Here is a 13,610-nt window from a genome sequence, read left to right on the forward strand (position 1 = left end):
GAAGCAATTTATAGATATATCCGGCATTGACCTTCCGCACTTAAACGAGTTAATATCAATGGCTAGAAACTACATAATTTTATCACAGAACTCAACACATCTATTACGTAAGTACGCAGATAAAATCACCAGCAAGCACTACATATATAGTTTGGTATCCACAAAATGGATACAAAACTAAATGACACGATGCGATGTATCTCAGGAACCATTAAGTTTTTAAGAACCAAGAACCCACAGCTTGGCTGCCAACTCTGTGCAATATAGCTCCGCCACACCTGCGTAGGAAGCATGCGCTATTGAGAGAAGCTGATAAAATTAGGTCAAATAGCTCTTTACCCATCCATCGAGAGTTCTGCTGCCCACCACATCAGCGCTTGAAGTCCCGACACCCTCCATATGCTCAGAATGTGCAAGGCTTTAATGTGTCTGAAGCCTGGGAAAATGAGTGGAGCGCTGCAAATGTAGACTCGAGAGTTGTTAACCCAGCACGTCGTCTTGCCGCATTTGATCTTCCTAGACAGCAATGGTGCCGTTTGAACAGACTGAGAACGGGACACGGCCGACGCAACTACTTTTTGCACAGGTGGGGATGGAAGGACTCAGCATTGTGTGAATGTGGTGAAGAGACCCAAACCATGGAACACATTATCCAGCGCTGTCCTCTGCATTCATACTCTGGACCACCGGAAGACCTACTATATCTCACAACCCATGCAGCTGCATGGCTGAATGTTGACATTTGATTTGACCTTATTATGTTGTAATTTTTAAATTCTAATTGATTAAACTAAATAAACTACATACATACATATATTTCTTTATTATTACGAATATTACAATCTTATCTTAGTCCTGTAATTGTTTTGGGACTACATTATATTTGTAACTATAACCCTCTTTATAACTACGAGTTAACATTTTACTCAACGGCTCATAAATAAGTCGTTTCACATCCTTCGCAAACACGTAGTCCATGTGATTAAAGTTTGTCGACTGCACTTTATGTTTGTCGACGACGTTGGGCAACTTGTCGTGCAACGAATCGACATCGCGAGCGTCGCACAGCCAGTCAGCATCGCTGTAGACGAGCGACACGGGCGGCGACACCCGCGACAGGTCGTAATCGGGCGGCTCACTGGACCCGTACCGCTCTAAATCCTCCGTTTCACCGTAGTCAAATTTCCTGAATTTTCCGGAGATGATCCCTTGCCCGTAATGCGCGAACTGCTTTGCCGACGCGCCTGAAGGCACATGACTTAGGATCACTGGTAAATTCGTGATGTTAAGCTGCTCTATATTATAACCTGTTGCCAGAAACAAGAGGTTCGTACACATGATTTCAGCAGACTGTCCACCGTTGCACGCTATTCTTCTAAACAACGCCATCATGGTATTATCAGAAGCAAGCTCATATAGGCCTACACTTTTTGCAAGACTATGAATAAATCCTCCTGTGGGAGCAATAAATCTTATGATAGGACTCTTCATGTGTGATGTAAAAGCTATCGGCGACAGTGCAATCATGCGTTCGATTTTCTCCATATATTCCGGACGCTCGGATCCTAAGACCCAGAAAGCAGTAGTCCCTTGAGAATGCCCGATGTATTTCAGCTTCTGTTGTCTGGTATTGTTTAAAGTGTAGTCGATCATGGCTGGCAGGTCGTAGTAGCCAAGTTCATGCCATGAGAAGTCCCAGAAAGCGCCTTCAGATGGATCCAACTCGGTGTGATTGCGTGAGTATTTGCAGCCGCGCGAGTTTGCCAACCAGACATCGTAGCCGTCTTTTGCTAGCACATACGCTAATGCGTTGTCTGGTCCAGCCACTAAATAGTCGTCTGCACTTCCTAATAATCCATGCTGAAGAAAAACGACTGGTCCGTCACTAGGTATGCGGAACATCTTCAAAATGTAACCATCCTCGGTTATAATTTCATGCGTTTCAACCGGGTATCCGTATTTGGTGATGAGCTGGTCACAGGTAAGGTGGCAGTCTTCGTTGCTGAAGCCGGACTTGTATTCGTCGCTGAAATTGTCGCTGGTATTCTGGTCGGTAAAGAGATTGCTGACGCGGTTAAAGAAGTTATACGTATTTGAGAGAAATCCGGTGAATTTATTTTCGTTTGAAGTTGATGTGTCCGTTTCTGAAGAGCTATTAAAGTCCCGGGAAGATTCTAAGTGTCCATGGCCTGAGGCAATAATTAAAACCGCGAAAATGAATATCTTCCCGGCCATATTGCGCGTTTTTAGGTCAATACTAAACTGATCTGTCTCGTGTAGCTTGGTTTTAAACAGCGAATGATTCCTTATCACAAGTGTTACGTGATTTACGTGGCCAGCTGCGTTACTTAGAAAACGGGTCGAGCGAATAATACTACTCATACATTCAGTGAATTGCTTAACTCGGTGTGGGAACGATATTCGGAAGATTGCGTGTTACTTCTGGATGAGATTAGCTCAGGACCGGGACTACTTAGTAGCGTGCGCGAAGAGAGGCCTATGCTCATCAGTGGTGGAGTCCTGAAATGTTGATAATGATAATGACGAAGATATTCAACATAAAGTACCTACTACATTTTTAGGGTTTCGTAGTCACCTTGATTAGAAACCCTTATCGTTTCACCACGTCCGTCTCTCCGTCCGCGGCTTTGCTCCGTAATCGTTATTGCTAGAAAGCTACAATTTGGCCTGGATAGGTACATATACATACCTATATCATGCATGGCAACAGCACGGTATAATGAAAACTACAATTAAAAAAAATTAAGGTTACCTCCCATATAAAATGATATTTAATGATTTTTTTTCTGCTTTGACCCAATAGCGTGTGCCAAACGAATAAAGGTCTCCAAAAAACATTTTTTGATAAAGTTATTATTTTCGGAAATAATCACTCCGAAAGAAAAAAAACGTGTAAGATAGGAGTACGTTCTACTACCTACTATTGTACCAGTAAAACCCTGTGTTTAGGGTTGGTAGTAGGGCAATCCCACTGATAATAAAACTGTTTTTCTCTGATTCATCGGCAAGTGCGTTTATAGAATGGTAAACAACAGGGTCGCATCCGGGTAAGGGCATTTATTAGTTAGTGTATTTTAGAACGAGTATTTTGTTCACTTATGAATGATTTTTTTACTTAATTTTATTTAGGTTTCATCTTGTCCCGGTTGATGTCGAGACATCGAGACCAAGCCCCGTACTTGGTGTGCCGAGGTCAAAACCTTCATCAAGGATATAGGGCGACAGCTTAGTTAGAGAAAGGGGCTGCGACCCTCACACTGGTTTCTTGGTCCAACAAATATCACTCACCAATTTAAAAAAAAATAGTTATTAATCACAAAAACCGGTGACCTACACTTGCTTGCATGAAAAACACTCGGGTTCTCTGAATTGATAGCAGCTTTAGATAGATTTCTGGATATCCATATGCGTACCCGTATCGGTTTATAAATACCCATCTAATTTTGCACAAATAACCTATCTAATTTGTCAATCTAACTCAAATAATTACATACAATGAATTCTAAACTTTTAGTCAATGTGTGACAAGACAAGTCAGCGCACTTGCTAATAACACTAATTATAGTTTTACTCTTATGTCAGAGTTCAAGGGCTTTGTATCTCATGCGTCACACTAAACTTGTTCTGTTGTCATAAACTCATAAATGTAATAAATGGCTAAATAAACGGATATACCTTCTCGGCCCATGGTCTTCAATGGGCCGATTTTATATAAGAATAAGAATAAAAATAAGAATAATATTTATTTCAAGAATTTGGCATTACAAGACCAGCAGTACATTGATCCCCACACTAGGCTCAGCCTGTCACGTGGGAATCTCAGAGAAGTATCGAAATGGTGCGGTTCTCATTTTAACACAATACATTATTGTTAAAGCTAAATTAAATTAGATTTTTTTATTATATGACTAACTATCAAACTAAGCACAAAAACAGTTAAAAAGGTCTCAGTAAGTTGTATGTAAGTGAAAGTGTTTATGTGAGGGTATGTGTGTATATATGTGAGTATGTATGTATGAATATGTGCGTGTGTATAACTACGAAATGTGAGAGAAAACAAAATAAAAGAAAAGTAGCTGTAGAAGTTATTCATCTTTCGGGAGCAGACGCAATTGAATATTGTCGTCTACTACAGTCATTTCAAAATATCCTCTGACTCATCATAGTTCCAAGAAAGTAGTAGGGGTTGGATATGCCTTTTTGCTTCAGTTAAGTTACAGTGCCTTATGTCGCAGATTTTTACTAATTTATTGTATAAATGCGGAAAGAGATAAGCCGAGAATCTCATAGCAAAAGCAGTTTTAACAAGGGGCTTGGGAATTTTGTACACTCTTTTTAGTATCATGTCTTGTAGATTAGGCTGACGACTGACCATATTGTGTACGTAAAGGGAAGCACGCAGTAAAAACAATCTACGAACACTTAAGACGTGCGCTTTAATAAAAAGTTCAGAAGTAGAATACCGTCGGGGGAGTCCTAGGCAGACTTTCAGAACTGCTCTTTGTGCTCGCTCTAAAGTGATTAAAGTTGATTTAGTAGAACCACCCCAAGCGAGTATACAATAACTTAAAATAGACTGACACAGAGCCAAATATATAACTCTAAGCAGGTGAGTATCCGCAACCTCCCGTAAAAGTTTCATAGTGTATATAAGTTTGCGAACCCTACCAGACGTCGCTGAAATATGTTTTTTAAAGTTAAGGTTCTCGTCGACTATAACGCCTAAGTATCTGAGTGAACTGGTTCTATTTATACCGTCACAGGAGCACGCAGAGGTAGGCGGTGTTATGCAAATGTGACTGTGGATTTTAAGACAAGAAAAGGCAGGTGGAGGACATGATGCCGCTGTTTTATGAAATCCGATAAATTTTGATTTGTCAGTGTTAAGGGTTAAAAGATTCTGGTTTAGCCAAGTGGATAGTCGTTGTAACCCTGCTGTAGCCACAGCATAGGCGTCCCGGAATAAATACGAATTCACAAAAATGCAAGTTTAGTTAAGTATGAAAATAATATACTTTTCGTAACTCAGTGGAAGTTTTTTAGGGCATACGGTGAAAATGCGCTTATAAGTACAACGTGTCTCTACTCTCTGGACATTAACCGAGATCCCGAGTAGAGTTCCTTCTCAGGAATATTCTAATATGATAAATTATTTGATTAGATAAACATTAAAAAAATATTTTTTTAAGTTTAATTAATTCAAATAAATCATCAATAAATAGGAGCATACTGTATTAGGGCCAGTTGCACCAACCACACTTAACAGACTGATCAACGTCACTCAGCAGATAACTATGAAAATTCCCATACATTAACATTTTGCGAACGCTTTAACGTTGACAGATGGTTTGGTGCAATCGGCCCTTAGTCGTTCAAATTCAAATTCAAATTCAAAAAAAAATTCAAAAATTTATTCTGCAAGTAGGCCTCAAGGGCTCTTTTACAAGTCAATACAACATTTATAGTAACATCATATAGTGCCATGAAAAATACATAACAACATTTATAAATACAACAGCCAATACCTGGGTAAACATTACATTATAATAATCTTAAAATAAATAATTAATACAATACAATAGAGATGTATAGTCTCTATGGTTAAAAACACATTAAATCTGGAGATGTAAAAGGTCCCCAATGTCAGAGTACTAATACTAATAAAATTTGGAGGTGTAAAGTCTCTCCAAGTGTCAAAATAAAATTTATACTAAATAAATAAACTGCGTCTGGACTGTTAAACTAGCAGTCTCATAAACTAATGCTACATTCTGTACATAACTAGTATGTACCAAGTCAAGTATATTATACAATATGACATTGACGTATAGTCTCCACGGTTAATACATTAAGTTTGGAGATGTATAAGGTCCCCACGGTCTGAGAAAAATAATAATACACAATAATAAGTTTTGGAGGTGTAAAGGTTCTCCAAATGTCAAAGAATAAAAAAAATAAAAAATTGTATGAAATACATATTTCACGTCAAGAGACTGTTAAGCTAACAATCTTAAAACTAGTTCTACAGAATACATAACTACTATGTATTTAATATGTCAATGTCATCATCAAAATAACTACAACATAACAAACATTAATACATAAGGTTGAACAGCTAGAAACAACAGCGCCATATGCCTCTCCGGGACACTGCACGCAAAACTATTACAGCTTTTGAGACTGGATACTTGGCCATGATTCCGTGTCTCCCAAGTAGTCATCTATTTTATAGTATCCCTTTTTGAGAAGTGCATTTTTGACGTATTGCTTGAATGAAGTATAGGGCAGGTTCCATGCCTCTAAGGGTACTTTGTTATAAAATGTTACACAGTTTCCCATGAACGATTTTTTAACTTTCTGTAGACGAAACTTGGAGACTACTAACTTATGTTTATTTCGCGTATTATAACTATGGATATCGGACAGTTTCTTAAAGGACTTTATATTCTTATGCGTATACATTATCACATCTAGTATGTATTGTGAAGCTACTGTGAGAATATCTATTTCCTTGAATCGTTACCTCAGTGAGTCACGAGAAGCCATGTTATAAATAGATCTGATTGCCCTCTTCTGAAGAACGAAGATGGTTTCTATGTCAGCTGCTTTGCTCCACGCCAGTATGCCATAAGACATAATACTGTGAAAGTAACTGAAGTAAACTAGGCGAGCTGTCTCCACGTCAGTAAACTGCCTGATTCTTCTTACTGCATACGCGGCAGAGCTCAACCTTTTCGCCAGGGCAGATATGTGAGGGGCCCATTGCAGTTTACTATCTAAAGTAAGGCCCAGAAAAACCGTATTCTCGACAAGGTCCAGCGTTTCGCCATTTAATGTGATGATAGTTTCAGATTTTCTTACATTCGGCAGCGAAAATTTGACACATTTCGTCTTTTTCGCATTAAGAAGTAAGTTATTTGCTGTGAACCATTCTAGTACCTTTTCCAAAGTTTCATTGACTTGGCTATAATCGCTCAGTTTCCTGTCAACTTTAAAAATTTGTGAGGTGTCATCAGTAAATAAGACTATCTCACATTTATGTTTTACAAGGTTCGGCAGATCATTTATATATACAAGGAAGAGAAAAGGACCCAAAATTGAACCCTGTGGAACTCCGAGCTTTACAGTCATTCCAGTAGACTCCGTTCCATTTACAACCACTTTCTGGGTTCTTTGGTTTAAGTAAGACTTAACAAGGCTTAGAGCTTCCGTTGACAGACCGTAGTGCTTCAGCTTGTGTAGAAGTGTGTCATGCTCCACGCAATCAAATGCTTTGGACAGATCGCAGAAGACACCTATAGCATCTAGCGAGTGTTCCCAGGCGTCGTATATGTGCTTGATTAGTACAGAGGCGGCATCAGTCGTCGAACGACCTCTTGTAAAACCAAATTGCTGATCTTGAAGTAGTTCATTCGAGTTGAAATGTCGAAGCAATTGGTTTAATACAATTTTTTCAAACACTTTACTGAGAACAGGAAGTATTGAAATAGGTCTAAAATTTCCAAGGTCATCTTTGCTGCCCGCTTTAAATAGAGGAATGACCTTACTGTACTTCATCAGATCGGGAAATACACATTCTCTAACACAAGCATTAAATATATCGGCCAAATACGGTGCCACTACGTCGATTACAGATTGCATGACTTTCACAGAGATCCCCCAAAGGTCCTCAGTATTCTTTAATTTCAAGGACTTGAACGTTTTAATGATTTCATGGGGGTCAGTATATTGGAAGTATAATTCCATGCTGCATTTCTTGACATTGTTTGTATCTAAGTAAACACCAGCCTTTGCTACAGAGGAGTTCAAGTTCCGTGTAGCATCTGTGGCTATGTTGGTGAAAAAGTGTTGAAAGGCGCCAGCAACATCCAGGTCTGCAGACAATATTCGGTCTTGAACTTTCAGTCTGTAGTGGCCATCACGGGGTTTCGTTTTTCCAGTTTCAGTGTTTATTACAGTCCAAGTAGCTTTTACTTTATTGTCAGCTGACCTGACTTTCTGACCTATAAAGGCAGACTTGGTTCACGATGACGATAAGATTAAAGTGACACTAGTGACATATTATGACATACTCTTTAATTACCATGTATCTACATACAGGGTGTTCCGATCCGATGTATTAAATCGTAAATCATCAATTTATCCGTTAATACTATACTGTGGCGTTTGGAATGAGTCTTTGTACATAGGTTAGAAATACCCTAATCGACACGTCCTATTGATTTATGTTCAAAGGGTGGAGACACGTTATTGTACATAACATGCTACAATATCCGCCAAATTGTATCAAAATCTGTTTAAAAAAATCGACAATACAATAATCGGTCCATTCATCAAGACTACTTTTAATTGAATAGTTCAGGGGTTCCCAATCTTTTTCAACATGCGGCGCAGTTACAAGTTTAGTATTTTGCAACGGCGCCCTTGTAAATTTAAAATCACGGTCGAAAAAGAGTGACACGACGCTATATTATTTACCGATGCGAGCGCTCAAATAGGTACCCGCGAATATTTGTGGTTTCGGATAATGATAGAACTCACGGCGCCCCTCTTTACTTTCTACGGCGCACCAGGGCGCCGCGGCGCACACTTTGGGAACCCCTGGAATAGTTACTTAAATACTAACATGTTTGTAATACATCGTTGGAAGTCTCGCGACGTGGTATGAATGCTCCTCAAATGACGTCATGGTTACGAAGTCACTTTGTATTAACAATGGTTAGTGTTCGAATTGCTCCTTATTTGCACCTAGAGTCTACACTTAGTATCTAGGTGCAGAAAGACTGTAAATATAATATGTGTTTTTAAAGTAATACCCATTACTTACACCTATTACAGACTGGGGCCAGTTGGAACGTTTTGACATTTCTGACTACGCCCTCATTTTCTTCGATTTTGTGTTTTATTTATTGAAGGGATCTCATAATCATGGCTATATTAACAGTAATATGAAGATTTTATTAAATAACGATTGGTGTCATCATTTAAATAATTTAAAAAAAGCGGCCAAGTGCGAGTCGGACTCGTCCATGAAGGGTTCCGTACCATTTATGACGTATTAAAAAAAAAACTACTTCCTAGATCTCGTTCAAACCAATTTACGGTGGAAGTTTGCACGGTAATGTACATCATATATTTTTTTAGGTTTATCATTCTCTTATTTTAGAAATTACAGGTGGGGGGGGGGGGGGGGGGGGGGGGACACACATTTTACCACTTTGGAAGTGTCTCACGCCCAAAATATTCAGTTTAGAAAAAAAAAATATATTAGAAACCTCAATATCATTTATGAAGACCTATCCATAAATACCCCACACGTATGGGTTTGAAGAAAAAAGATTTTTTGAATTTCAGTTCTAAGTATGGGGACCCCCAAAATTTATTGTTTTTTTTTTTCTATTTTCGTGTGAAAATCTTAATGCGGTTCATAGAATACATCTACTTACCAAGTTTGAACAGTATAGCTCTTATACATGACATAATCGGACGGACATAACGAATCTATAAGGGTTCCGTTTTGTGCCATTTGGCTACGGAATCCTAAAAACCTCCAAGAATCTTTAAATTGACCCAACTTTTAGGTCAAATGAAACAAATATGGAGTTGATTAATACATGTATCACAATAATCAGGTTACACAAATACACATCCTCACCATACATGCCTATCTACATGAAATTTAATATAGGTACTTAGGAAGTGCGAATGATACTAGTAAGTGCAGTAAGTTTTTTATTCATTATTTTGATGTCTGTTTTTAGGATACCTTAGTCAACTAGGAACCCTTATAGTTTCGGCAGAAAGAGGACAATTTTGACATCGTAAACAGCTTTCATCGGGCTTTAAACAGTATTAAAGGTCTTTGCAAATGTAAACAAGATGCATTAAAAATTATATTCACTTAAAATAACTTTTTTCAAACATTTTAGTCAAATTAAGATAAATCATATCTAATTCTTATGAAAACTGAAGAAACCCATGCATAAAATAAACTTTTATGGGCACCGAAAACGTTCACATTCATAACAGTGATGAGTCACTTCGATGCGAATTACGAAGTACTGAACTGAACCAATGACGCTGGGTGTCTCGCAGGATTGTAAAAATGGCAGCTGTGAGGTGTTGATGTAATCGGTATTCCGGTCATTCGGTAAACTGACTAGAGCCCGCCAATTTCGAAATAAGCCTACTAAGTCATTTTGTCTATACACGCCATTTTGTCCGTATTTCCCCTACCGTTTATAAATACAAGTATTAGTTTTATAGCACAATTATGGGAAAATAGATTGACGTAATCGCGGGAGGTGCAAAGATATCCATGTAATTACAATAAACAAAAAAAACATAGCTAAATTTTTCCTTCCAAAAACTAGTTTTGCAAGTAGGTTTCTTGCGCACGAATCGCATGTGATAAATCAATTTACATACAAAAATATTTTGTAGATTACAGTTTTAAACAAACTTATTTGCCTTTTAGGTAGATCAACAGACTCAATAAAATTCAAAGAGAGTTTTAGTACTATACATTGAAATGTACTGTTCTTTCTTGTTTCTTGGAAACGACCTGAAATTCCAAGTATTTAAAATGCGATGGTACAAAAATTAACTCATCATCATTGTATTCTTATTTAGATCAGATCAGTAGGAGATACCTACTTAGAGTCGTATCAGTGCAATGAAAAGGATAAGGGACATATCCTGTTTGATTGATATGGTTTGGTTGTTTAATGAAAATACTTACTACTTAATTAGTTACGGGTGAAGCTAATAGCGGCTTGTAAAAAACTGCCACAATTCTCTAGTTCTTACAATTAACATGCGATTCACGCACGAGTGTGGAGCTCGTTGCATAAGATATAGTAGGTAGTAGCCGACGCATCGGCGGCGGCCGGAATCATCACACTAACCCGTGGAAGCCGTAACGTACGACAAAAAAAGATACGGTGTTTACTGCAAGGTCACGGTTCATACATTTATATATTACTGATTTGAGAGTCGATCAGTTTATTATTGACCTCTGCGGGAGCGCGCGCGTTATGGTCCAAAAAATATTAATTATCGCATTTTTCGCTACCTGCCATGGGCAGCTCGCTGACTTACTGTTCCCTCGTGTGGCCAACACCGTTAGGCAGACGGCGGACTCGTTGACAAATAATCCAGTGGCGAGCCAAGCTACCAACTTCGCCGGAGGCCTGCTGACGGACACCTTCAATCGCTTCACAAACGTACCAATCACCATCGCGCGGTCTCTAACCGGCGGAGACGGTATCAACGGCGTCCCCGGCCTAATCAACGACAACAACTTGGTAGCCTTAAGCGATAGTTTCCTCTCCGAGTTCAACTTTGGCCTAGGGAACGAGGACTGCAATCTTAACTGCGGCCAGCTCATCACCAAATACGGACATTCAGTTGAGACGCACGATGTTTTCACCGAAGATGGTTATATATTGAAGATGTTTAGGATACCCAGCGACGGACCAGTTGTGTATCTTCAACATGGGTTATTAGGAAGTGCAGATGACTATATAGTGGCCGGACCGGACAGTGGAATAGCGTATCTCCTAGCAAAAGAGGGCTACGATGTCTGGTTGGGAAACACGCGCGGCTGCAAGCACTCGCGGCGTCATATCGAGATGAGCCCCTCTCAAGGCGCTTTCTGGGACTTCTCTTGGCACGAAGTTGGCTATTACGATCTACCCGCTATGATCAACTACGCTCTAAATACTACAGGAAAGGAAAAGCTAAAATACATCGGCCATTCCCAAGGGACCACTGCATTCTGGGTGATGGGATCAGAACGGCCCGAATACATGGAAAAGATTGCATTAATGGTTGCCCTATCACCCGTCGCTTTTATGTCCCACATAAAGAGTCCTATCATAAGATTCTTAGCTCCCACAGGAGGTATAATTCACGCATTTGCAAAGTCAATTGGTCTTTATGAATTGGCCCCGGATAATGCGTTGATGAGAATATTTAAAAGAATAGCGTGCGGCGCAGGGCCGTTTGCGGAAATAATGTGCACTAATCTTTTGTTCTTAGTGGCTGGTTACAACGTGGAACAGCTGAATGTCACGAATCTGCCTGTGATCTTCAGCCACGCGCCATCAGGTGCGTCAACAAAGCAGTTCGCGCATTATGGACAAGAAGTGATCTCTGGGAGATTTAGGAAGTTCGACTACGGTTCGGCCGAGAACCAGGTGCGGTACGGGTCAAGCGACCCGCCCGACTATGACCTGTCTCGAGTGACAGCTCCCGTGTCGCTCGTGTACAGCGACGCCGACTGGCTAAGTGACGCACGCGACGTCGACATGTTGTACAACCTGTTGCCCAACGCCATCGACATACACAAGGTGCCGTCGAGAAACTTTAACCATTTGGACTTTGTGTTCGCGAAGGATGTGAAATATTTGATTTTTGAGAGACTGAGTAAACTGTTAGCGCGTTTTTAAATATTAATGAAAGTGATTGCTAATTAATTCATTCATGTTTAGTATGATCTTGAAGTGGCTTGACCGTGACTGAGGTCAGCTGCATACTTTATATAAAATGGCAAATAGCCGTTGTAGACTGTGAGTTCGTCTCTAGAACACCATGTGGTATATCTCAAACACGTAACATCTTTGCGTGTTGCGTGCTTGGATATCTAACTTATACGGTCTGAAAGAGGCGATTTGCTAGGTCAAGTCAAGTGTTGTGGTGTGAATAATTGGCCAGACAGCAGGTACAGTCAGCTAAATATTTTACTAGACTAAAAAATTGTAAAACAATGGAATGGATGGTACCTATTACATAATATACCATTACAATAGTCCATTGTCAATTTGTCACTGTATCTTAGACTTATTTACCTGTGCGACGATTTAACGTACCAAGAGGAGAAATAGGTATTATTTTAAGGAGTGTATAAGTCATTATTTTTTGTAAATTCGTTATAATTAAATTTTTCAGTATTGTAGAAATACAAATATATTTTGTTGTATTAATTTGTTTCTATTTATAAAGTCGTTATGATATAAAATTTCCTCAATAGACTTGACGCTACAGTGGCGCACACGATACAAAGTCACGCATATTTTTTATTCCTTTAAATTAACACAGACAGTCAGGCTATGTTAACCGTATAGGAGGTTATTATGAACATAACAACTTAGATTTAGAGCAACGTTAACCATGGGCGGGCATGGGCATGGGAGGTACAGGCAAAGGGGGGGGGGGAGAGGGGGGGGGGGCTGATTATATAAATAGCGTTGATCCCTAGTCCAAAATGAGACCATAACGACTTCCATGAAAAAAATTGCAACCATAAAATTCAAAGCAAAACCTTGGAAACGAGTACCATGAATACCATGATACTTTGTCCAGTATGTATGATTACTTGGATACAACACTAACACCTCAGAGGATAATCAAGAGCCAATTTGACATGTGGATGTGTGTGACGAGTAAACAAATCGAATAATGACATGATACACCTACTATGATAATAACTGTACCTAAATTTTGTATATTGTGGCAGTGCCATAAAAAAACGTCCGTTTGTCCTTGACATTTGGGAACAGGAAAGAGATTTTATATTTTCGAGACGA

General features: G+C 39.3%; 2 protein-coding genes across 2 annotated transcripts; one reads left to right on the forward strand and one right to left on the reverse strand.

Annotated features, from left to right (window-relative positions):
• Nucleotides 1–804: 804 nt before the first annotated feature.
• LOC133527705 (lipase 3-like) lies at nucleotides 805–2,391 on the reverse strand. The gene has a single exon (XM_061864838.1). The coding sequence runs from the start codon at nucleotides 2,380–2,382 to the stop codon at nucleotides 850–852; it is 1,533 nt and encodes a 510-aa protein (XP_061720822.1). The 5' UTR covers nucleotides 2,383–2,391; the 3' UTR covers nucleotides 805–849.
• An 8,515-nt stretch (nucleotides 2,392–10,906) lies between these two features.
• Nucleotides 10,907–13,003, forward strand: LOC133527854 (lipase 3-like). Its single transcript, XM_061865047.1, has one exon. It carries the CDS (start codon nucleotides 11,058–11,060, stop codon nucleotides 12,471–12,473), a length of 1,416 nt encoding a protein of 471 aa, XP_061721031.1. The 5' UTR covers nucleotides 10,907–11,057; the 3' UTR covers nucleotides 12,474–13,003.
• Nucleotides 13,004–13,610: the final 607 nt, after the last annotated feature.

This window comes from Cydia pomonella, chromosome 18 (genome assembly GCF_033807575.1).
Source record: "Cydia pomonella isolate Wapato2018A chromosome 18, ilCydPomo1, whole genome shotgun sequence".
In the NCBI taxonomy this organism is placed as follows: Eukaryota; Metazoa; Arthropoda; class Insecta; order Lepidoptera; family Tortricidae; genus Cydia; species Cydia pomonella.